Below are 24811 nucleotides of genomic sequence, written 5' to 3'. Positions count from 1 at the left end.
ATATGTGTGTGTGTATATATATATATATATGTGTGTGTGTGTGTATATATATATATATATACACACACACAAATGTATAATATATGGGCCATTGTAAAAAGTAAAATGTTAATATGCAAAATATTTAAAGGCCACTGTGAATTTTATGTCAGTCTTTCAAGACTTGTAAATTTTAAAGTAAACAAAGAAATAGAAACATAAAACATTAAAAACTTTTAGATGAACTATTTTTATTCCAAAGAATAAATGCTGAACAAACTCTCCAAATCACAGAATTTGGGCGAAGTCTCTGCTCCTCTGAACAGACTCTGTGAGGTAGGTTTCTGTACAGCCATGGGGCTCAGGAACTCTGCTGCACTCCGCAACACTGACAATAGGAGCTGGAGAAACCCTACTCTAGCTGAGTTGTTAATGGAACAGTTCCCTTCTCATTCCCCACAGAGCTGCTCAAATCACTGTTTGTTCCTGGGCTTGTACCATTGCTTTTGTGAGTTACTATGTTTTGTTTAAAAAAAAAAATGTTGCTTTGATTTGTAAGATCTCTGAATACAAAGTATTACTATGATGTTCCAAACACTGATTGACTCTACTTGCTTTGAATACTTTCTCTAATTGCTTTTGCATTTATCATTGATGATCAGTAAAGATGAGGGAAGAGGAGGTGTAAAATTCTGAGATATCACTGTGTTCCCTTTTTGGTTCCATAAGACTTTAGTCTTTTAGTGGTTTTGTATGCTACAAAATTTTGTACAGTATACCTCTTCTCAGAGTATTAGAGTAAGTCCAAATATTACAGAAGTATGACATTTAGAGCAAAACACATGCACAGAAATAAAATCATTTCAGTAAGTGACAGCTACACATTGCATTTTTCAAAGGTGGAAAATGTTTCCCCAGGCTGGTAACGAGCTCCCCTGCTCAGTGGCTTTCCCAGTTGGTGGTAAGTGGTGACACCACTCTTACATCATTGCAAGTACACACTCGAGACTGATACCGGCTGTGACAGGTCTTCTCCCTGGAGCTTTAGCTTAGGAGCACCAAAACTGTTCCAGTGAAGGAATAATGTGTTATGAAAACCTGACTCCAGAGAATTCCAGTTCCCTCCTGCTTCTCCTCAGACTGGCTTTCATGTCTACCTAAATATCACTAGTTCCATTATGTTAGGAAAACAAAAATCTTTCATCCATAGGATGAAGGTTTCATCTCTGAAACAGGAAGCTGATGATGCTCTATCTTTCTTACAAAATTTTCTAAGGATAAAAGAAAAATTATGAGAAACTGCATGATCATGTTATATATAAGAACTGGTTTTTGTTTTATGTTGTTGTTTTAATGGCAGACAACATTTTTATTTTAAGCCTAGATTAGGAAACAAATTGACATTTCATTCAGAATCTCATTATTTGGCAGCTAATCTGACTTTTTTGGAATGTGACAAAATTTAGCTTCATGTCCCTAAATGCACACACTGAGGCTGGCTAAGAAGTCAATGGTAATGTCCGATGACGGGCTCGGCATCACCTCACACTCCACCCAGCAGCTCTGCAGTAAGCAGCGCCAGCTGCAGTGAGTGGCTCACTTACAGTACTCACTCCACTCAAGCAAAACTACAGACCTTACGCTGTCCCCAAGTCATGGCCATCAAAAACAACAAAAGCAGTGTGAACTTACTAGTTAAGCATCTCATATACACTTCCTCATTCTGCCCAAGACATGATGAATCTCAGTCAAATATTTCCATCTAGAAGATAATACTTTTACATTTTCAGGGCAACAGACAACTAATCAAATATCTTCATTTTGCTTCAAGAGTTAACTCATAGTTTGTAAAATCTAAATACTGCTCTTAGTACCTTCCTAAAGGCCCTGACTCATGCCAATAGAAATGAACAACCTGTTCCTCAAAATGGTACCAACTACTGCTTGTTTGCAAGGTTACTTAGGTTCCTAGAAGGAAATAATTTACACTTTACAAGCTACTCTGTTTTCTTTTTCATTGCATTTTATTCTCTCTCTCTCTCTCTCTCTCTCTCTCTCTCTCTCTCTCTCTCTCTCTGTGTGTGTGTGTGTGTGTGTGTGTGTGTGTGTGTGTGTGTACACTCCTGGGCCACAATGCACATGTGAAGGTCAGAGGACAGCTTACAAAACCTGTTCTGTACTTCCATTATGTGAGACCCAGGGTTCAAAGCCAGGTTCCCAGGCTTGGCAGCAAGCCCCTTTACCCACTGCCCTGCTTGTGATTTGGCAGGATCTCACTCTCTAGCTCACACTTCTGGGAACTCATGATATAGTCTAGGCAGACACTGAACTCATGGCAATCTTCTACCTCAGCTTCCTGAATGCAGAGAGTACAAGTGTAAAGCCGCCACAGCTGGCTACAAGTTACTTTTGTATGTGTTTCTATAAAAAGTCCAAACTCCTGGTTGAGTGTCATAACTGAATGCTGAAAGTGCCTCCAGGAGATGTGTATTTTTCACTTTGTTAATCCTCCCATTCATCAAAGTGTTCTAGAGACTAAAAGTGAGGTCAAATCAGGAAGTTCAAGTTTCTTTCATTCTCAGTTGACCACAAAGAATTATACAAAAATGAAGAAGCGGAGCTGCTCCAGGTGCTCAGAGCTTAGCACACTGTGACACTGGCCTTCCCTAGGTATCACACAGTATTTTACTTTAACAAAAATATTTAGGTAAGTTTCAGAGTTCTCTATTGTATGGATACCCACTGAGGATGATGAATTCTACATTCAGCAATATTGAACTATGTATCTAAGCTAAATAATTTGCATAAAAGAAAACAACAAAGTATCCCTTTCCAATTTGTTATAAACAACACAGAATTGAGATAAACCTGTAGATCACTATACATCTGGTGTTAACATTAGACACTGTAGTATGTAAATGTTCCAGTTGTATATTCTTAGGCATTTGTCAAATGATAACCAAATGTTTTAAGCGTGTAAAATAATATTTGGGTGTTGATACTGCCATGGATCCTTTTGTTTGATTTTATATATAAGCTCTGATATCCTAGTAAACTAATTTTTTTCATCTAGTTAGTCTTTGGGTTATCACTTCTCGATACATAATAGAGATGTAAATAAGCAACAAGAAGATAACAAAGAAGTCATCTAGAAAGCCCAAAATTCCAAACAAGGCTTCAGGTACAAAATCTAGAGGTGATATTAGATAGAAAAAAGCTCCCATCAAACAAAGCATTATCCTAATTCGGAACATCCAGAAGAGACCCCCAACTGAAAACACTTCCCTGAATGCATGTCTCAGCAAGGTGGGGAGATCCATGATTCTTTCCATAATCTGAAGGAGGAAAAACAAGTACCAGAATTTAGCATCTAAGATATCAAATTAAAAGTAATATAATTTTCATATAATGTACAGATTCAGCTAAGATGAACTAAGGTGTTTCAGACATTTAATACCAGACTTTCTAACTATGCATTTTATTTAGAAATTAGTTACTAGATTCTTTTATAAAACAGCTCTTCTTATAGGCAACTGAAAAGCAATAAAGTATCAACATGCTTAAAATGTGGGCTATAGATTAAGAACATATTATCTGAAAGTCTGATACTTCAAATGCTACAAATTTTTAAGTGTTCCAAAGCGTAAAAGGTTCTAAAGTCTAAAGGCTTTTGAGCCAAAAGTTTCAGATTTCAAAACATGTTAAATTTGTGACTTTATGATTTTCAAATTCAGGAGGCTCTATTTGTAAAATCCATGCAAATACTCTGAAATCTGAAAACTCTGGTCTCAAGTATTTCAGATAAGTGTTTCTGAACCTAAAGTCATCCAAAACTCAAGTTTCTGATTAATAATCTAATAAATCTACAGGAAACTGTAGGCCATGAATGGTGGTTCACACCTGTAATTCCAGGCTGGGCAGGCAGGAGATCAGTAATAGCTCAAGGCTAGCTAGGCTACAGAATAAGACCCTCTCTCAAAAAAATTATGTAGGCTTATAGTCTGAGATTTGTTCCCAAGTGTCAGATTTACTATCAAGATACATCTGGGCTGAATTGAAAACCAAACAATTATTAGATGAAGTGACCTTGGGGTACCACTTTCTAACAAGCTAGAAGTAATTTAACAAAAGTCAAAGTTTAAGTGCCTGAAAAAGGCCTATGTGAGAATGAATGAATGAATGAATAGAAAAGGCAGACTATGTCAAGTGTATAGCACTGGGGACTGAACCTAGGCCCTCGGTAGGCAGGTGTCCTAGCCTGAGCTACATCCCTAGCTCTCCTTTCCCTTCCTATTCAGAGAGCATCACATCAAGGTACTAACGCTGGCTTTGAATCTGTGATCCTCCTGCCCCATCCTCCTGAATACCTGGGATTATGCACCAGGCCAGGAGTTGGAGAGATGGCTGAGAGGGAAGGTGCACTTGCTATTATTGTTTCTAACACCTACACTGAGTGGCTCACGATTACCACTCAGTTGCAGAGGTTTGGATGCCCTCCTTAGGCCTCAAAGGACACCTACGTGCATGTGGTGCACATATACACATGCAACCACACATAGATTAAAAGCAGCTTTTTAAAAATGCTCAGTCAAAAACAGCAAAGGAACTAAGTATGGTGGCACATGACTTAATCCCAGTACTTAGAAGCAGAGACAAGTAGAGTTCTGGGACTTCAAGACCAGCCTAGTCTACATATCAAGTTCCAGACCCCCAAGGCTACATAATGAGACCCTGTGTCAAAAAAAAAATGAATAAATAAACTCTGCCCTCTGGGAGAGCTAGTAAGTGGCAATGATGACGGTTAAAACTTAGCCCAAAACACACACTAGGACTTTACATTATAAAAAGTATAAAGGCTCTCTCTGACTTTGTACCTGCTATATATAACATTACTTACAGATCTAGGCTGCCCTGAGAATCTCCGGTTATAATCATTAACATCTTGACGCAATCTTACAACATCCTGAGATTGATCATCTTCACCAAATACTGTTAGGAGCAGAGTTACCTGTGTATTACAGGAAAAAGCTGTTACACCTTCTGCACTATTATTATCATTTTTCACTCTGTGTTGTTCAAGAGAAGGGGAAAAGCTTCTGAATGTGTATTTCATTCATTCCTTTGAATAAAGGCAACAAGGGGAACATGTAAGTAATTACTGCCTTACAGTAAAATGTAATACACGCTGGGCAGTGGTGGCGCACGCCTGTAATCCCAGCACTTGGGAGGCAGAGGCAGGCAGATTTCTGAGTTCGAGGCCAGCCTGGTCTACAGAGTGAGTTCCAGGACAGCCAGCGCTACACAGAGAAACCCTGTCTCGAAAAATACAAATTAAAAAAAAAACAAAAACAAAAAAAATGTAATACAAAATGTAATTTTTAATTCCTCCAAGATAAAATGGGTTCCACATCTATACATTTACTCTAATATTTTCCTGTCCATACTAGGCACTAAAACCCACAGTTCTCTGGAAAAACATATACTTGGAGATAAAAGGATGATAGAAAGCCTTCTGTTACAAAGTGACAGTAAAAATATAAATCTATCCTTTTCAGAGAATACCTTAAGCACTTTGACTACTCGTTTTACTCACATTTAGCATGTCTTTGAGTGCTATCACACTAAAGCAACTAAAGGGCTGGATGGCCTGTCTGAACCCCAGTCCCTTGTGTAGTAAGGAGATGTAAGTCTTGGTACTGTTAGAGAACAAGGGTGAATTAGTCTTGCTACTTTCATGACCACGGTAAAGACGGTTCACAGTTGCCTAAAGACAACGCGGGAACCTTGAAAATATATATAGCTAAAAATGTAAAAACCTATAAAGAATAATGTCTGATAAATACAATGAGATAAAATGGAAGGGAATAAATCAGGTTTAGTGGACTGGAGAAATACAGTGGCTCAAAACCATCTATACTGGGATCCAAACCTGTCTTTGGATTTCAGAGATGTGCTTGCAGATTACTCATTCACATAGAACATAAATAAGTAAATACTTTTTTTTGGAGACAGGGTTTCTCTGTGTAGCCCTGGCTGTCCTGGAACTCACTCACTCTGTAGACCAGGCTGGCCTTGAACTCAGAAATCCTGAGTTCAAGAATGCCTCTGCCTCTCAAGTGCTAGGATTAAAAGCGTGTGCTACTACTGCCAGGCTAAATAAATCTTAAAAAAGAAAAAGAACAGGTTTAGTTTTGGATCATTCTAGATGTTTTTATCCTTCCTGAGAACAAGACAACCACTAATCAGATATTTCCTAGAGTTAAATGAAGAAGTGATTAAGTGGCATGGATAGCAGACAGTCACAGAGTCCTTCAAGATTTGTTAATAAAAATGTGGTCTCTAAAATAAGGCGCTAATTTTAAATCTCCAGGAAGATTAGCCCTTAAAGTCAGGACAATCAAATCAAATCTTAAGAGATCTAACTTTCATGATCTTTTCCTTCTTATAACTATTCTTTTCTCAAAGCTAATGTAGGGCTTTAGAACATGAATTGTTTCTTTAAAATGCAGTCTTTCCAGGAATGGTGGTGTACACCTTTAATCTCAGCACTTAGGAAGCAGAGACAGGTAGATCTCTGTGAGTTCAAGGCCAGCGTGGTTTGCATAACTAGGACAGCCAGGGCTGCATAGTGAGACACTGTCTCAAAACAAAAGAATGAATGTAAGTGAGCATCTCCTATGAGCTCAGTACTATTAGTTGTACACACATGGGAAAAATGGCACAGCCTCATCATTAATGACAGGAGGCTGGCCTGTTACAGGGCCTGTTACATGGCACTGCAGGAGGTATCAAAACTGAACTTTCCCTTGGGAGGTCTAATACAGCTGAGGTACTGGTATGGTGTTTGGTAAGCTACTGTACAGAGAGGAGTGACAGTGGGCTCTAGTCAGACCCACGAGTCAGGCCAGTCCCATGGCCGTTTGCCAGTCAAACTTTCTACTGTCTCTCCTCCGGGTTAAATGACTAAAATTATGGAAGCAATGGCTATCAGACAAAGACAGCTCCATCACCTTACTAATCCCTAGTCAGTTTTCAGTACAACAAACACTCTAGGAAAGCCGTGGGTAAAGTCAAAAAGTGGGTCCAGTGTGTGTGGAGATTTGAACAGGAATGGCCCCCATCAGCTCATATTTTTGAACGTTTGGTCATTAGACAGTGGTACTACTTGACAGGGATTAGAAGGCGTGGCCTCGCTGGAGTAGGTGTGGTCAGCTGGAAGAAGGACATCACTGGGGGTTGGGCTTTGGGGTTTCAAATGCTCAAGCCAGGCCCAGTGTTCTCTCCCTGCTCCTGTGAATCTGATGTAGGGCTCTCAGCTCCTCCTCCAGCCCTGTCTCCCTGCCTGCTGCCATGGCAATGGCCTGAACTTCTCAAACTGTAAGCAAGCCCAACTAAATGCTCTCCATTATGACATTTGCCATGGTCATGGTGGCTTTTCACAGCAATAGAACACTAGATGCGACATGGTGGAACTCATTTTTCAGTTTAAGATACACTGCATGTTCTCCATGTTTCTGGCAAAAGGTAAGAACTACATACTGGCAGTTAGCTTATGGCAAATGAATTGCTCATGTCACACATCATATTAGTCACAGAAACAATGAGAGAGGGACAAATCACCTTTCCTTCTAAGCTTGTGGGAAAAAGTGAAAAGTTCTGAGGTAGCGTTTGGGACTGCAGAAATAAAAAGGAAACAAGAAGGAAGTCTGTCTCTCCTGCTCCAACAGCAATGAGGAAATGATTGCTAAAACAAATGAAACAGCCTGTAAGAATACCTGTTTCGCTTCATTATTAAAGTTCTAAGGAAACAGGACAAGTTAAATACTTAAATATTTTTAAAAGGAAGAATATATTTTTCCCATAAGAGAACAGGATGTGGGAAAAACGCACTTATCTCTTGTTTTTCACTACAACTGTAGGATTTCAAATTGAATTCTTATGATACCTTAGTGATTTTTTTAAATGTATTTTTAAAAAAATTTAATGAAGTCATAGATACAGTAGGTAAAAATGCAATTTGGTTGGAAAAGTAATTCAATTTGAATTTAAAACTGCTGGTACTGGGCAGGAGAGATTGCTCAGAGGTTATGCAAACTCACTGCTCCTGCGGAGGACTGAGGCAAACTCACAGCAGCATTATGGAGCTCATAGTTACTTAGAGCTGTAGTCTGAGGGGTCCAGTGCCTTCTGTGACCTCAAGTCTGAGGGACTTGTGCATTCAGGCTATGTACTTAAACGCAAGCACACACACATAAAAGAAAACATTTCAAACCAAAAGAAGCCCTGATATTTATGAAATGAAATATCATAAGTGATACTTTATATTTAGAGAGCACTACCGTTTGTCTACAGATAGGACAACTGATTGCACCAAGCCAGGACCCGTATCGCCAGTATGCAATGATGCAGGAACCTAGTGGAATAAGAAGACATCAATAATGAAGCTTTAAAGTTCCTATTTGCTGGCCAGATTCCCACTATTCAATAGTATTACTTTCCTTAAACCATCATTTTATTACATTGCTTATTTACATCGCTTATTAAATATTCCTTGAAAAATTTACTTCATCGAATCTTCAGGTAAATTAAAATCTGGCAATCATTCCAAACCACTAACAAAACATTTTTATTTCCGGTACTAATTAAGCAATGCACATTTTTATGCAATAAAAAGCAGATATTAATCACCTCAGTTACTGAGGCCTCAGAGAAAACAGTTTCCTATATAAAATAAACATGACACTAAATATGACAAACTGTAAGTTACTAATTGTTCCAAATTTGATGTACTGGAAAAATATTTATTTTAGGAGTTCACTGACCCAGCAAGGTGTGGTGACACATACCTATCCTAGCACTAGGGAGGCAGAGACCCCTGGATTTCAAGTGAGAGGGCTCTTTGGGCTACCCAGTAAGACCCTGTCTCATTAAGGTTTAAAAAGCCAAATTAAAAAGGTCAACCTCAGCTACATGAGTCCTTTCCTCCCTGCCACTCCAAAACCTGAAAACCAATGACTCCAGTAGTGAGCTTCCTTGATAAAATACTTAGCTTAATGTCTGAAGTACCCATTGTAGTAGGTGATGTTCATGAAGATGGTGGCGCAATCAGTAAAGTCTTTACTGTAGAAATATGAGAACCTACCTCAGTTCCCATGAACCAATGTAAAATAATTAGACTTGGTGGCACACGCGTGATCCCAGTACTGGGGAGGCGAAAAGAAGAAGGATCCATGGGGCTCACTGACCAATCAGGCTAGCCTACTTGACAAGTTCCCTAACGGTAAGAAACAGGACCACTCCTTTCCCCTCGAAATCGAGAAAAGGAGAAGCTAGGCCTGGGGAGCTGCTGAGAACATAAAATCAGAACAAGTATGAGGACTCCATCCCATGCTCATTTTGTTATTGCTGTTGTTCAAATCCAGGCTCTCCAGTTTGTGCCTATGATTCCAAAGCAGAAAAGATGGCCTATGAGGATTCCTGGACTGCGATGACCTGCAAGATGAGCAAGCTCTAGGTTGAGTGAAGAGTCTCTTCTCAAAAATAAGGTAGAGAGTGACTGAGGAAGATATCACCACATGCATGCACACCCACACCACATCCACATCTAAATCCTCGTGAATACATACACACACACACACACACACACAGAGGGGGGAGGAGATTCATGAGCAACAAAACAATCAAACATGGCAACCCCACCTGAAGAAACAATGTACAGGACCTCACAAGTGGCAGGGACACCCAAGAGATAAACACTTAACCTCACTCCAGTAACATGAAGGAACAGTTTTACTGTCTGATGCTTTTAAAGGGCCAAGGGCTTCATGTCTGCTAGGCAAGTACTCTAGTAACTGAGCTGCACTCCCAGCCCATGTTCCTTACTTTGACCTCTCCGGGACAGAATTTACAAGAAGCAATAGTAATCCAACTGTGGAAACCAAAGTGACATACTCCGATTAGTTAGATGATAACTAAATCTTAAATAAGCTATGCGATGATAAAGGAGTAGACAGAGGGACAGAGATGGTGACCTCAGTATAGCGCTTGAACTGAACTTTGTAGGATAGCTGAGAGGTAGAAAACAGGACACAAGACACTTCTGTTCTTTATGCCAACAGTCAAAGCAGAAAGAATTGTTTGTGAGAACAATGGCGAGCAACCAGTTGGATCAGCAGGAACTGACCAAGTTACAAACAACCAACTCACCAACCTCACAACAAATCTAAAGCCAAACAACCACCTTGCACCTGTACCCTCAAGGAGCTCTGTGCTAATCAGTCTCGTAAGTTCTTGGGCATTCATACATGAAACCTGTGTGAAAGCAAAAGCTCGGGCTGGAGAGACAGCTCAGTTGCTAAAGTGCTTGTCCCCAGAGCCATGGGGGTAAGCAATGGTCAGGAGGTTAGGGAGCTGATCTGCAGCATCAATGTAAAAGCCAAGTACAGTGGCAGGAGCCTGTAGCGCCAGCGTGGGGGGTTCTTGGCCAACTCGTCTAACCTAACCACTGAGTTCCAGGTCGGAGGCAGGGGTGGGGTTGGGGGTGAGGAGTTGGGGAGCTGGCAGTGCTGGGGGCAGGACAGATGGAGAGACTAAGATAAGCCAGGTGTGAGGGCACATACCTTTAATCTAGCATTAGGTGGATCTCTGAGTTTGAGGTCATCCTGGTCTACACAGTGAGTTCCAGGAGAGCCAGAGCTACATTAATAGAGCCCATGTCCCCAAAAAACAAGCAAACAAACAACAACTATAAAAAACTAATATGAGCAACAACACCAACCTCTGACCCTGATACACATGTGTGTACACATGGTATGTGTGTGCTCACACACATACATGCAGGTATGTGTGCCCACACAAGTACATGAACCTGCCTGTACACATATAAATATGCACATGTGCATATATATATGTATATATACAGAGAAAAAACTATTAGTGCTATTATTTTCATCTTGTACCATGTCTTAGCTGTATCTATGACATTTTACCCTCAAATTCAGCCTACTTTGACAAACACTACACTCATTTAATCTCAAATGTCTTTTCCTCTAACTAGAGTGTGGGTGTCTTTATTTTATATAACACCTTATTTTATGTAATTATGTAACACCATTTATCTTCACTGAAAAACTATGACTCAGCAGATTAAATGCTTCAATTCATCTGCATTTGATGCTTGATATTGTCTTATTCAATTTTCTCCATCCACAGAAAAAATATGAGAAAAGTGGTGTGAGAGATGACTGAACTTTCATCTGGGTCACAATGGCTCGCAATCTAGTCGCAAAATGAGAACAAAATCTCACAGGCTTGAAAGAGAGTTAAATAATATAGATTATAGATGCAAATAAGATGATTCTATTGCTGCTTATTCTAATTTACTGTAATGGAGCAGAAGTGTTATGCTACATAAAGAATTCCTGAGCTAAGAGTTCCTGACACATGTAGTGTTAATATACTTCATCTACTGTCCAGAGAAAAATTTTTGAGAAATTACATAAGAAGTTTTTTATCTTTAGATTTACTAAATAAAATAAATAAATAAAATGCAACATGAGTTAGTTGGTAGGGGGTAGCTTAGCATGCACTGGGCCTTGGGTTATCAATACTCCTCAGCAGATAAACTAGGTGTGGTAATGCATGCCTGAAATCTCAGCACCAGGAGGTAATGTGGATCAGAAGTTCAAGGTCATCCTGGGCTACATAGCACATCTGAGGCCAATCTAGGATACCTGAGCCACATCGCAAAAGAAAACGTACCTAACAAGTAGAGCAGGATATCAGAAGCAATCTACCCTATTACCTCAGACCCAGAGGTAAAAGCAAGAACACAATACAACCATCCTTCAATTGACAGGATTATCCACCCAGTGAATTAGCTAAGCCTGAGTTGGCAAATAAGTTCATTTTGCCTGCCAAGCCTCACGCAGTGCCAACACCTGCCCAGAGGATGATTAAGGCCATGTTTAGATTCGGGAGAAAGGAGGGTAAAATGTATTAGGAATGCTTACTGCAGTTTTGAGAGCAGGAAGATCCCCATCTCTCATGATGGCCATTAACTTCCTTCCTCATCTGATCTTTTATGTGCTGTTTTAGAGCAATGCAAAAGATAATTAACAGACTGATACTGGGCTGGGCAGTGGCCTCAGTGAGCAAAGCATTTGCCACACAAGCTTGTGGACCTGAGCTCAGAGCTCTAGAATCCACGGAAGGCTGGATGCAGTGGCACATATCTGTAATCGCAGTGTTCTCAAGACTGGATGCAGACACAAAAGAAACGAATAGGCCTGGCATATGCAGAAGTGAACAAGAAATCCTTTCCTAAGGAAGAAGGCAAGGACTAGCTTGCAGATTGTCAACCTATACATACTATGACATCTGCCCACAGAAGGTGTAAACCAAACCAAAAAAATGAATAAAAAAGAAAGAAAAGCTGAAAGATCATTAGCAGAGTTCAGAGAAGGGCTAGGCAAAGTTCCTAAGAGAAGAACTGTCCTCCCTTGTCAAGAGTGAGTAATACATTTCAACAGATAACTCAGTGTCGCGTAGTATGTTAGGTATGTGGAGAAATCCTTAGTGAAGTTGGGCACAGTGGTGCAGACCTGTAATCTCAACATTCTGGAGGTTCATGTAGGAGGAATGCCAGTTCAGTGTCTGACTGATGTACAAAGTGATATATTGTCTAAAAAATCAAAACACCACAGCTGGGTCTGATGGCAAATGCCTTTAGTCTTGGCAGTTGGAAGGCAAAAGGAGGTGAATCTCTGGATATGACACAAGTCTGGTCACATGGCAAGTTCTAGGTCAGCCAGGGCTACAAGGTGAAACCCAGTCTTTAAGAATATAACCTTCAAAAAAAAGAATATAACCTTTGGGAGCTTGAAATTAATGGTTGAAGGAACGTAGAACTAAATTCATTATAATAATCACAATATATGGAAAACACAGCATTGCAAGGTAGAGATTTCAAATGTTTCAATTCTAGCAATATCAATAATGAAACTGTAAGAATTCTATGAAGTCAAACAAAAGACATAAAAGGGAAGACACTAATAAAGGATCATTATATGCTACATTTTAAATTAGTCTTTAAGTAAAGTTCAGAATGTATGGGAATAATTAAGACCGATCTTAATTATATGTACTAATGGATAGAATGCTTCTAATATCCTATTCGCTAGCCAATTTTATTTAGTATCTGTAGGTTCAAAGGATAAAACATAAAAAGAAAAATACTTTGTTATTTAACTTGCAACTAACAGAAAGGACTATTACTGAAAAGTAGGCCTAATGACGGCCACATCTAAGTTAGGAGGAGTTCTTAGAGTGTTCACCTTCCTGTAAGCCACCAATCACAGCAGAGTTAAGCACAGAGCTTAAAGCCAGCTCTAGGTGGCTTACAGCTGGGTTACCCATTACATAACTTCTTGCCTTCTCTGAGCCTCCATTTCTGATTTGTGGGGTTGGATGAGATTAAGTATTAACCTTCCTGTTACATCCCAATCTTGTAAGGTCATAAGAAACAATATTACTCTCTATGAAATCTCTCTGGGGATCAGCCAATGAGAATATATCCGTGCTGTAAGCTGGTATGTGTTCTAGGTTTCACAGTTCTGTCTCCAGCTCCTGAAGGTCACACAGAAAGAGTAAAGGCAGGTGGTAGAGGTTTGTGGCTTAGTTCTTGAGACAATATTCTTGCCATGGAAGTCTGAATAACACGTAAAACTGACAGAAGTTGAGAAGGACACAGTGGGCACATAATGTTACTTGAAGACTTGAACTATTCTTCCAAGAAACACATTGCTAATGAACTAGAAGTTTATTGAGTTTTTTTTTTTTTCCTAAAGCTTGGATCCCACAAATGCTAACACACTAAACAGAAAATAAATTATGATTTAGTACCTGTCTCTGTGTGTATCCAACCACAAGCATGGGAATATACTTTTTTTTGGAGACTGGGTCTCATGTAAGCCAAGCTGGTCTTGAACTTGCTTTCTAGCTGAGGGGGGACTTTGAATTCCTGACTTTCCTTCCTCCACTGAGTACTAGGACTCAGGCATGTGCCACCATACCTGGTTTATACAATCCTGGGGCCAAGCCCAAGGCTTCTGCATGATAGGCAGGTACTCTATCAGCTCAGCAACATCCTCTGACCTTAGTATATAATATACGCAATAATATACTCAATAATATACTCAATAACATACTCAATAATATACTCAATAATATACTATTATTTGGGTGGAAACTAGAGCAGGACTTCTGCAGCAATCTACTTTTTTCAGAAAATAAATGTGATAAAAAGAACATGAGCAGTCTAGCCCACTAACCATCCACACGAGCTGGTTACTTTAACCAAGTCTGGTATTGTTTGCTCACCACAAAAGAGATGTCCACAGTTTGTTTCCACAGGAAAGGAGGCTTGATGTAAGCAGATTGGACAGTACATTTCAGTGTAGAACTGCTGTCGAGCAGGAGCAGGGACATCCTGGTGAGAGGACATAGACATCTCTTAAAACAGAAATTACACATACACAATAGTTTAAGATCTTGCAAGTCTGAGGAGCTTGCAAAGTTGATATTATTTATTTGAACTAAGTGGCCTTCACCTTCCATTCTATACACAACTTGAAAACAAAATGTAGATTAACTCAAAGCTAGCTTTTGTATTTTATTAAAATGCGAACATTATTTTGATTTCCACAAGCTACTACATAAACTAGAGAATCAGAAACACCCTACTTCAGTGTAACTCGTGGGGGAGCACCCACTTAACATGCATGAGGTCCTGGGTCTAATCCTCAATACCATCAAAAGGGAAAAAATAGCAAACTATCATTCTTAATACTCACTTTACATTTTTAAGCATTTTAAACAACTTTTTTGGCTTTTAAGACAGTCTTAAAAGCCTGGACCTTGCAGCAGCAGCTGGTCCCCCAGCTTCTTGAATGCTAGCACTGCAGGACTGTGTCTGGCGTCAGCTCTTGTGTCCTTTTCATTGAACACCTGTCCCCTGTTAAGTTTTGCATATCTGCTCTATCTTCCACAAGAATCAAACTTCCAGTTAAGATTATTTGCTCATTTTACAAGTAGGAAAAAATGAACACTTTTGATAACCTGAACTTGGTCATTTACAAAGTCATCCTAGTAAATGTGAATGTGCTTTTCATTGCACATGTTTGTAATCCCAACAGCTAGGATGTGGGGGCAGGAAGGCAAGATTTCCAAGACACCCTTGTCTACCTAACAAGTTCCAGGGCTGTGCTACATGAGACCTTATCTCAAAAACCCCAAACTAAGCAAATATATAATGTATGCACATTCCTTGATCACTGTTGTGATCAGACAGTAGTATTTGGTGAAATTATAGTATAAGTAGCAAACATCAAATATGATTCTGGAATAAAAGTGCCACGAGGGCAAGACCTCCACTTCCAGGACTCACTGCAATATCTAAGGGCCTAGAACACTGCAGCACTAATACAAAGGTGCGCCTTCATCAGGGCCTAGAACACTGGTTCTGCAGTTTAGGGCATGAACTGTTCTCGCAGTTCATGCATTTGGTTCACAGCATCCACATGATAGCTCACAAGCACCTCTAACTCCAGTCACAGGGGTTCTAGCATCTTCTTGATGATTTCATCATAGGTGAATTCTATGGCACCAAGCACATACACGATGCACATACACTAGGCAAAACGCATACACATACAATAAGTAGGTATTAAACTTTTTAAAATAAAATCACAAAAATCAAAAGTAGTAAATATAAATTACAAAATGAATTAAAGAACTGTTGATACAATGTTAAGATAATTTTTTATTTATTATTATTATTTTTTTTTTTTTTTTTGGTTTTTCGAGACAGGGTTTTTCTGTGTAGCCTTGGCTATCCTGGAACTCACTCTGTAGACCAGGCTGGCCTCAAACTCAGAAATCCACCTGCCTCTGCCTCTGCCTCCCAAGTGCTGGGATTAAAGGCATGCACCACTACTGCCTGGCCTAGAATTTTATTTCTTAAAATAGCACTAATTCCTAAAGTAATTGAAAGTGGCACTGTCATTCCAGTGTTAATATTACAAAATGAAGGTATTAAAATATTTAAATATTGCCATGCAGTGTTGGTGCACTCAGGAGACAGAGGCAGGCAGCTCTACATGAGTCGGAGACAGTCTGGCCTACAGAGCAAGCTCCAGGACAGCCAAGGCTACACAGAGAAACCCTGCCTCAAAAAAAAAAATATTAAAATAAAACCTCCCACATTTCTTAATGTTTTTTAAAGACTATAACAGCAAAAGCATAACGGAGTAGCTCATATCTACAACCCCAGCATTAGGGAGGCCGAGGCAAGTATGTCTCTATGAGTTTGAGGCCAATTTGGTCTACGCAGTAAGCTCCAGACCAGCCAGGACCATGTGATTCTGTCTCAAACAAACAAAAAGAAAAAAAAAAAGAAAAGAAAGAAAAAAAGAAGTTTCTATTTCATTTCAGTTAAAGTCAACTCCATTTTTTATACAAACAACAAATACAAAAATTATTCTCTTTTAGAACACGTTAATACAAATCATGCATGTATCTATAACTGGACTTTTGGCTACTTTGTGGGTTCTTCTTTCTTCCATCCTTCTCTACCTCTCTTCTTCCACTCTTCCAACCCCCTAACACTAGATAGGAGAGAAAAAAAGGAGTGAGGAGAAAGAGGGTGATGATATCATCAGACTACTTCCTGCTGATTAGGGCATCAAGTTCCTTGGGACAAATTTGATCTTCTTTATCAGGATATCTAATTTCTTCTTTTCTCTTTGCACTCAACTGCTTGACAAACTGCAACCAACAACATCGAGCCACCAACCAGCCTACCAGCAGCCATCCATGGGGCTCTAGCACGTAGACACCCTCTGAAGAGTCCCCAGAATTCCAAACATCACACAGCTGCAGAAGCTATCTGCAGCTAGTCAGCATGCCGCTGGGTTGATGGCTCTTGCCAGGAGTTCCAGCACTCGGGCGGGAGGGAGGGTCTAGTGGTTTGAAAAGGAATGGTCAAATTTGAATGCTAGACCTCTGGCCAATGAACTGATTTGGGAAGGATTAGGAGATTTGGTCTTCTTGTCACTCAGGGTAGGCCTTGAGATTTCAAAAGCCCACCTGAAGCCCAGTCTCTCACTCTGCCTACAACTTATGGATAAGATGTGAGCTCTCGGCTACTGCTCCAGAGTAATGCCCGCCTGTCTGCTGCCACACTCCTTACCATGATGATGAGGAACTAGCACTCTGAAACAGTAAGCAAGCCCCCAGTTAAATGCTTTATTTTATAAGTTGCCCATAACTGGACTTACAGTTACAGCAAGAGAAAAGTAACTATGACAGAGGTAGAGTCAGGAAGATCGGAGTTCAAGATCATTCTCAGCTACCTGACAAGTTCCAGGCCATGTACTGGAATACATGAGATTGTCTTAATGTCTGCCCAATCCCCTCAAAAGAAGAAAATGTGCTTAATCTGAAAATATATAATCTGAAGAATATAATGTAAGGAGTAAAGTAGCTGATGTTTCTTAAAGTTACTTTCTAATGTCTTATCACCACTTCCTATAATAGGAAGCTACAACATCCCCTTATATAAATATATACATTACATAACCATACCTGTTCTGTTTGAAATTGTTCTCGAAGCACTCTGACTAGCTCTTGGTTTTCTGGATGAATGTTCTGCTGTACATTTCTGTTGGACAGAATTTATAAAGTTAGATTAACCCATCTACTTTATTAGTCTAATTTTTGACGCTGAACTGCTGACAAGCACGGGATGATGAGATGGCTCTGCGGATACAGGCACTTGCGGTGCAAGCCTGACGACCTGAGTTCGATCCTTGACAGAACTCATGTCAAGGTGAAAGCAGAGAACTGACTTCAAGGCTGTCCTCTGACTTCCACGTGCATATCATGGCAAGCAACCAACACCATTAATAATAATTTCAAAAATTAAAACTCATTGATTTTGTATGTGGTGTACATTTATGTATATGGGTATGGGTGTGTATGCTATGACACATGTGTGGAGACCAGAGTATAATTTGCGGAGTTGCTTCTCTCCTACCATGTGGGACTGAATTCAAGGCATCAGGTATGACAAAAGTATTTACCCACCTCCTGGCCCAATAAATAATTTTTTTAATTTTATAAAAAGAACTACATGGGGTCTGGAAAGATGTTCTGAGTTCAGTACCCAGCAACCACATGGTGGCTCACAACCATCTGTAATGAGAGTTGATACCCTCTTCTGGCATGCAGGCATACATGCAGATAAGATACTCAAATACATAAGATGCATAAGTAATTTTTTTAATCTTTAAAAGAAAACTACTGGTGACTTAATGTACCTTAAGTGTAGCTGATGATCTACACCTGCACTCCAATCCCATGGCTGCATTCTAGGCTATTCTGTGACACAGACACCAAGTCTGTGATCATCAGCTGACTTCAGGTTTAAATGATAAATAATAAAATCCAGATGCCCAGTATCTTAGGAATTTATTGCAAGCTAATAAGTAATATAAAAGTAATTAACACATTACTTTTGTGAAGTTTCTTTAAAATAAGCAATTAGAAAGTTCTACATATTATATGTCTGAACACTTTTCCACATCTAATTGGGTCTTTCCCCTAATTTTTCATGTTAAGGAGAAGGGAAAACAGCAGGAGTTAAAATTATGCATAAAATTATACATATAATGCAAAACTGCCAAAACTAACTCGGCTGATAACTGAGAAAAATGTTTCCATAAGATTGGCCGGTAGGAACCATTATAGGGCATTTTCTTAATAACTAACGTCCAACTCTCCATGGGAGGGAGGCACTGCCCTGGTCCTGATGGTATAAGAAAGCCAGCTAAGCAAGCCATGAGGAGCAAGCCAGCAGGCAGCGTTCCCCAGGCCCCTGCTTCAGTCCCTGCCCTGAGTTCCTCTCCTGATTTCTCTCAGTAATGGAGTGTATACAGCCCGAGAGCTGCAACAAGAAAGCGACTCTTATGTCACAAGTTGCTTTTAGGCATGGTCATTATCACAGTAAGGGAAAGCAATCTAAGACACGAACACACCACTTAAAAAGTACAATGGAAAACCAGCAGCAAGTTGTCGGCTATTAAAAAAAAAAGAGAGAGAGAGAGAGACTGGGCCAGGGAGCACAGGTATTGGTAATGAGGTAGGGTTTTGTTCTTTTGTGTGTGTTTGTTTTCTCTCACTTTTTCCATATAGTTATTTTTCATATATTAGCCATATCACCCACTAGCTGGTAGATTCAATTATAAAAAATTTTAAACTAGGATACTCATAGGAAATACTACTATTTTAGTCAAAATGGAAACTGTGAATTTAAATATTCTCAGGTAAGTCAGGAAAAAAAATAAGGTAGTGTTCAGAGCTCAATGGGAAATAAAATATTTTAGTCACTGAGACCAACTACTACTAGAAAGAATTACTCACGACCTTTAGAAATACTCAGTACTTGAAGTCATTGACTCTTGAGTCTCACCTGAGAAGTGCGTACAGGAGAGACGCGATCAAAGCCACGCTGAGCACCACTGCCACAAGCACTTGGTCACTTACTCCTTCTATAAACGAATCGTCCTGCTGCACACTCTGAACTTCACTGTAGTGTCTGGCCATTACACGTCTGAAATATGCAGAAGTGCAAATGAAATATATCGATAAAAACAGTGTAAGGATGGCTTATTTCTAAGATGCTTTACCCTTACAGCATACTCCTTAATGCATGCTCGTTAAGTACAGCTCCAGTTAGGGGTCCTCTACTGATGAGTTTTGTTTTATTTTCTTTAAGGAAAACAACTACTTTATCACCCATCTACATATTTTTAAAGTAAAGTTTTTGAAAACACCTTTTCTGGATGGCTGAAGACATAGCTCAGTTGGTAGAATAGTTGCCTACCATATACAAAGGTCTGGGGTTGCTCTTCAGAATTTTGTAAAACTTAGTGGAATCGTGTATTGTGTATGAAGGCCAAGGCTGGAGGATCATTGCAGGTTCAAAGCCAGGTTGGATTACTGGGTAGAGGGTGGAGAGGGTATTACCAAAATAAAATTTTGATTCTCTTTAGGGTTAGTTCTTTAAGGAAAAGAATATTCCTCTACCCCGGTTGCTCTTTTCTATCCCAATATTAAATAAAGTATCCACATAGATGTCATCCCTTGCTGTCTTAGTGTGTAAAGAGTTACCCAGCAGTGCTCAGCACACAGAACTTAGTGACTCACCACGCTTAAAGCATAGTAATTTGAAAAGCAGAATTCACTTAGGCAGCAAGACATTTATCTTTCTAGTAAATCCATTTAAATTATTGCAGGTCTGGAGTTTGAAAACTATTAGCCAAACCTGAATGAAGCTCAGCGTAGCTGAGTTCAAAATTCCTTGGACTACATGGCATAAAGGAGCCGCTTTGAGAGTATGTATGTGCAGTAAAGGAAGACTCCTTCCCAAATTCTAGAGAAAAATGATAGTACCCAATACTATAAGTATAAGAGAAGACAACGCAACTATACTGTAGGTTAATCACAGGTAACTCTCCCCTACCCCTCAGTGAACAAAGCTCAAAGCCTCATATGGTAACCAAAGGGAACTGATGGGACTATTCAATTAAATATGTAATAGTATAAATAAAATTCTGAATGTATATACATTATTGGCCTGGAAGGTTTTATCCTGGGCTGATGATCTGTCGCAGATGACAAGAGTGCTTGCCCTGCATCCAACTTCAATCCCTACCTCAAAGTAAACTGGCCCACACCTGGAAGCAGGGATGAGAAGATCTAATACTCAAGGTCATTCTTGGCAACACAGCAAGACACAACTGATACTAGCCTAGGATGCATATGCCTGTCTCAAAAAGTTCTATCCAAAATCATGAATTTGATCTCTCTTAAGAAGGAAATACTGAGTGTGAAAAACCAGTACTCTTGAAATGGATCTGAATTAGTTCCTAGTAAATTATCTCTTGTGGAAGAAACCTAAGCAAAGAAATGTGTTGCCGGGAGGTGGTGGCACACGCCTGTAATCCCAACACTCTGGGAAACAGAAGCAGGTGAATTTCTGAGTTCGAGGCCAGCCTGGTCTACAGAGTGAACTCCAGGACAGCCAGGGCTATACAGAGAAACCCTGTCTCGAAAAAACCAAATCTAAAAAATCAGAAAAGAAAAGAAAAGAAATGTATCAAGGGTAGGGTTCATCAACTTTACGTACAATGCCAGCCTGATATACAAGGACCTCTTAAGGACAGGTTTCAAATTCCCACTGTAAAATTCCCATTATGAAACTACATATAAGAAAAGAGAGACAGGGAGAGACAGAGACAGAGACAGAGAGTCAGAGAGATGTGGTGAGAGTGTGAGCTCTACTCCACTTGAACTGCCAGCTGAACCTGGGGGAGGGGAGCATTTGAATCTAAGGACAGGACAGGCAGTCAGTGTAAGACTTTTTCCTTTATTAGGTATTCTCTTTTTAAATTAGAAATGCAATGGCTGCAATCAAAGTCCTAAAGACAGGGCTGGGAATGTAGCTCAGTTGAGAGAGTGCTTGCTTAGCATGCATTAAAGCTCTGGGTTCCATTACTAGTGCCACACAGACATACTGGGAAGGTAGAGAAAGGAGGTTGAGAAGTTCAAGGCTACCCTTGGCTACATAAGAAGATGGAGGTCAGCCTGGGCTACATAAGACTTGTCTCAAAATAATGTATGGATTTGTGTGAAGGGTATGGTGGTGCATGCCTTTGATCCCTGCAGTCAGGTGGTAGAGGCAGGCAACTCGCTGTGATCTGGGGAGGGCTGGGTCAAAATAGTTCTAGCACAGCAACGGTTATGTAGAGAAACCTTGTCTCAAACAAAACAAAAAACCAAACAATACCAAACAGAGAAAGCAGTGCTTTGCAAGCCAAGTGCATCGGCTGAGGCATTACAATGAGTATCACTGCCCATTTCTCCTGTGCTATACCTCACACAGTCTAACTTTCAGATATAACTGAAGTCATGGGATGGACCTGTAACACCACCATGTATCAGGTACCATCCACCCAGCACAGACTAACACATGACTTACTCCTGAAAGTAGAAAGGGAGACACCTTATTAGTTCGTTGGACTAAAGTTAAGGTGTAAGGACACAAGGGCATATTAAAGCCATATCAGGGGAACCAGGAACAAGAACTTATCCGGCATGCCAGAGCAAACGCTCTCCCCTGGAGCCAATAAACAGACACCTAACACTGGGATGCCATGGTCCTGGTGTTCGAATCAAAGGACTCCCTAACTGTCTCTGGAGTATCATCTTGGCTTGGACCTGTTATCAACACAGCCAGCCTATTCAGCCTCCTGAACCTAGGCAGGAACCCACCATTTCCTGAGTTTGGCTTTTTACCTTGCAAATGGACTATAGTTTCACTCTTAAACCCAGACTCCAGCAGCCCCTTCCTTGCACCGGTCTGGTTAATTATCTGTCAGTACAGTTCCTCTGAGCCTTTTTCTGAAATCTTTTGAACTCCAATGCAGCCTCTTTAACTGTAAAACACCTATATACACAGTTACCTGTGCCTTGTGATGTATCATAGAAGAGTTAATGTTACTAATTAGGACTGGAATAAAAGAACCTACTTTTGCCACAGCCAGATTACCAAAGTAGGTAGGATTATATAACAAATGTCACTGAACCTTGTGTGTTTATTATAATTCAATAAAGTCTAATTTTGGAATGACACAAGCATGCTCATCTGTTTCTGACATGTGTGCTCACAACCAAATCCAAAATTGGGTCACATGGAACCGTCTTCCCATGAACTCACAGACTGCTGTAGTTGAGAACTAACTTCCTTCTGGGCTGGGTAAGGTCTACAAAGACAGCTCAGAAAAGTCCTAACTCACCTCTCTTGGGTCTTCTTCTAACACAGTCATGGAAAGGGCTACCCTTTCCTAGTGGGAATACTAGGATTTCCCATAACAAAGGAAAAATGGTCTTTCCCCCCAGTACTCCCCACCCCACCCCAACCCCATTCATGTAGAATCCTGATATCATTTCTGCCCCGAAAAGTAATTAGAAGCACAAAATAAACCTGTCATGCTACATGGGGCCTCAAAGCACCATGGGCTCACAGATTTGAAAAATACATGCTTTAAATCAACTATACCACAGCTTTGAAAGCCTAAGCAGCTAGAGTAAAAGAGGTTACTGTACAGATCCCGCAGTCCTTCCAACCAGGCTAAAAACCTGTGGTCGAGAAGCTAAAGGCAAGGCCAAAGTCAATGTAAAATATATTTACTATCTGCTTACCTAATAAGATTTAGTCACTGAAAGGTGACTCCGGTTCTACAGAAACATTCCAGCATGGAATGCTGGACCTCTTGTCTGACAAAGATCCAGAGGCACCCACGTAGATGCCATAAGGTACAGGAGATTCAAAGTTAGGATTTCTAAAGGTATTTCGGCTCCTGTGAAGACCAACATTCTTGCAAGAAAACCCTTTGAGAAGGCTTTAGATACAATTTATCTACTTGCTTATTTTTGGCACCAAAGATTGGACTTCCCAAGCACTGCTAATCAAAATTTGCCTGATCTGGTAGTTATGCATACCTTTGAATCCACAATTCTCCTAGGGCTCCAAAGCATATATCTTGTATCGTGGTGTCTTGGAAACGCCAATATCTTTGCATTAAGGTCCAGGTAGAAGAATGTTTATTCTAGCATTATTCTTAGGCGCCCTAAACTAGAACAAAGTGTATATCATTATAAGAGCGGGTACAAGGCTATATGCACACAACAGGATAATTACACAATCATGGGATTTTGCAGATAATGTAATACTATTTAAAAGCCAAGACCACAAAACATATCCATTCATAAAAGTTCAAAATCAAAGGAAAATTATACTACATGCATATTCAGCTGGTTAAAAAAGCTAAAAGGGAAAGCAATAAGGTGCCTGTCACAAAAAATCAGGCTAGAAATGGGATGGATGGAAGAACTCTTGGGAATGTGGCAACTCATTTTATTAATAGTCCTCAACCACGTACTCCCACGCACTGTTCTGCACGCAACTTAAAAAACGTATATGAAACCCTACAATGCCTGTATTAAAAATATCGAAAAGTGAGACAAGGATGCACCTCAATGGAGCCAACTCCCAACACAAGACACAGGCCCTAGGAATAGTAGGGGTCCTTACGCACTGCTGAACCACCCTCTCTCACTTCGGGTAAAGTTTTGTGGGAGAGGGGGTTCCAAGGAGGAACGTCAGGCTCTCCACAGCCGGGCCAAACCGGCCCACGGCCGCCGAGACGCGCCCACGTCAGCCGTTCCACCTTCGCCCTGAGACTCCCGGCCGGCTCGGGCGATTCAGGGCGCTGAGCCCAGGCTTCCGGAGAAAAGCGGTGCGCGGAGCCCACCCTGGCGCGGGCCCGCAGCCCCCGACCGACCGCGCCGAGTCCCGCCGTCTGGGACGTCGGCGGGCCCGTGCGGGGGCGTGGCCTGGCACACGCCCGCGGCCGGAGAAGGGGGCGCGTACCTCGTCGCGGCAGAGGAACTACCGTGCCAGTCCGTGTGTCAGAATAGAGCTCATTTCCGGGGGACTACCTAGCTACTCCTCCAGTGCAAGCACAGGCGGCTTCTTAAGCGAGAGCGCCGGCGTCGGCGCACGCGCAGTGCGGAGCCTCCGCGAGGGTGAGCGGACTGGAGAGAATCACTGGCCACCACCTCAGGGGCCCGGCTAGGGCGCGCGCCCACGGGTCGTGGTCTGGCGCGCCGGGAGCGCGCCCTTGGGGCGGGACTGAGCGAGCGCGAGCGT

The 24811-nt window shown here is 40.8% G+C and overlaps 1 protein-coding gene across 4 annotated transcripts; it reads right to left on the bottom strand.

Moving 5' to 3' along the window:
* Positions 1-210: 210 nt before the first annotated feature.
* Rnf170 (ring finger protein 170) lies at positions 211-24781 on the bottom strand. Of its 4 annotated transcripts, none has more exons than XM_052162356.1 (8): positions 24533-24781; positions 23602-23734; positions 19508-19648; positions 17623-17698; positions 14359-14467; positions 8319-8392; positions 4877-4987; positions 211-3314 (listed from the first exon to the last, which is right to left on the bottom strand). In XM_052162356.1, exons 2-8 carry the CDS (start codon positions 23679-23681, stop codon positions 3045-3047), a joined length of 861 nt encoding a protein of 286 aa, XP_052018316.1. In that variant the 5' UTR covers positions 23682-23734; positions 24533-24781; the 3' UTR covers positions 211-3044. The 4 variants fall into 4 exon arrangements, with proteins under 4 accessions (XP_052018316.1, XP_052018317.1, XP_052018315.1 ...); XM_052162357.1 differs by having other exon boundaries at positions 23602-23729; XM_052162355.1 differs by lacking the exon at positions 24533-24781 and adding an exon at positions 24194-24511.
* Between the last annotated feature and the right edge of the window lie 30 nt (positions 24782-24811).

Source organism: Apodemus sylvaticus, chromosome 18, assembly GCF_947179515.1.
Source record: "Apodemus sylvaticus chromosome 18, mApoSyl1.1, whole genome shotgun sequence".
In the NCBI taxonomy this organism is placed as follows: domain Eukaryota; kingdom Metazoa; phylum Chordata; class Mammalia; order Rodentia; family Muridae; genus Apodemus; species Apodemus sylvaticus.
Note: the sequence above shows the minus strand (reverse complement) of the source record. Positions and strands in the feature narration are given on the sequence as shown.

What these genes read in the sequence shown, in the direction of transcription:
- Rnf170 (XM_052162356.1), bottom strand. Translation starts at nt 23,681, where the DNA reads ATGCAAAGATATTGGCGTTTCCAAGACACCACGATACAAGATATATGC. An exon ending in CTCCTGTACGCACTTCTCAG is followed by an intron (nt 17,699 to 19,507) that starts GTGAGACTCAAG and finishes TCTGTCCAACAG; the next exon opens with AAATGTACAGCAGAACATTC. An exon ending in AACAATTTCAAACAGAACAG is followed by an intron (nt 14,468 to 17,622) that starts GTATGGTTATGT and finishes TCCTCTCACCAG; the next exon opens with GATGTCCCTGCTCCTGCTCG.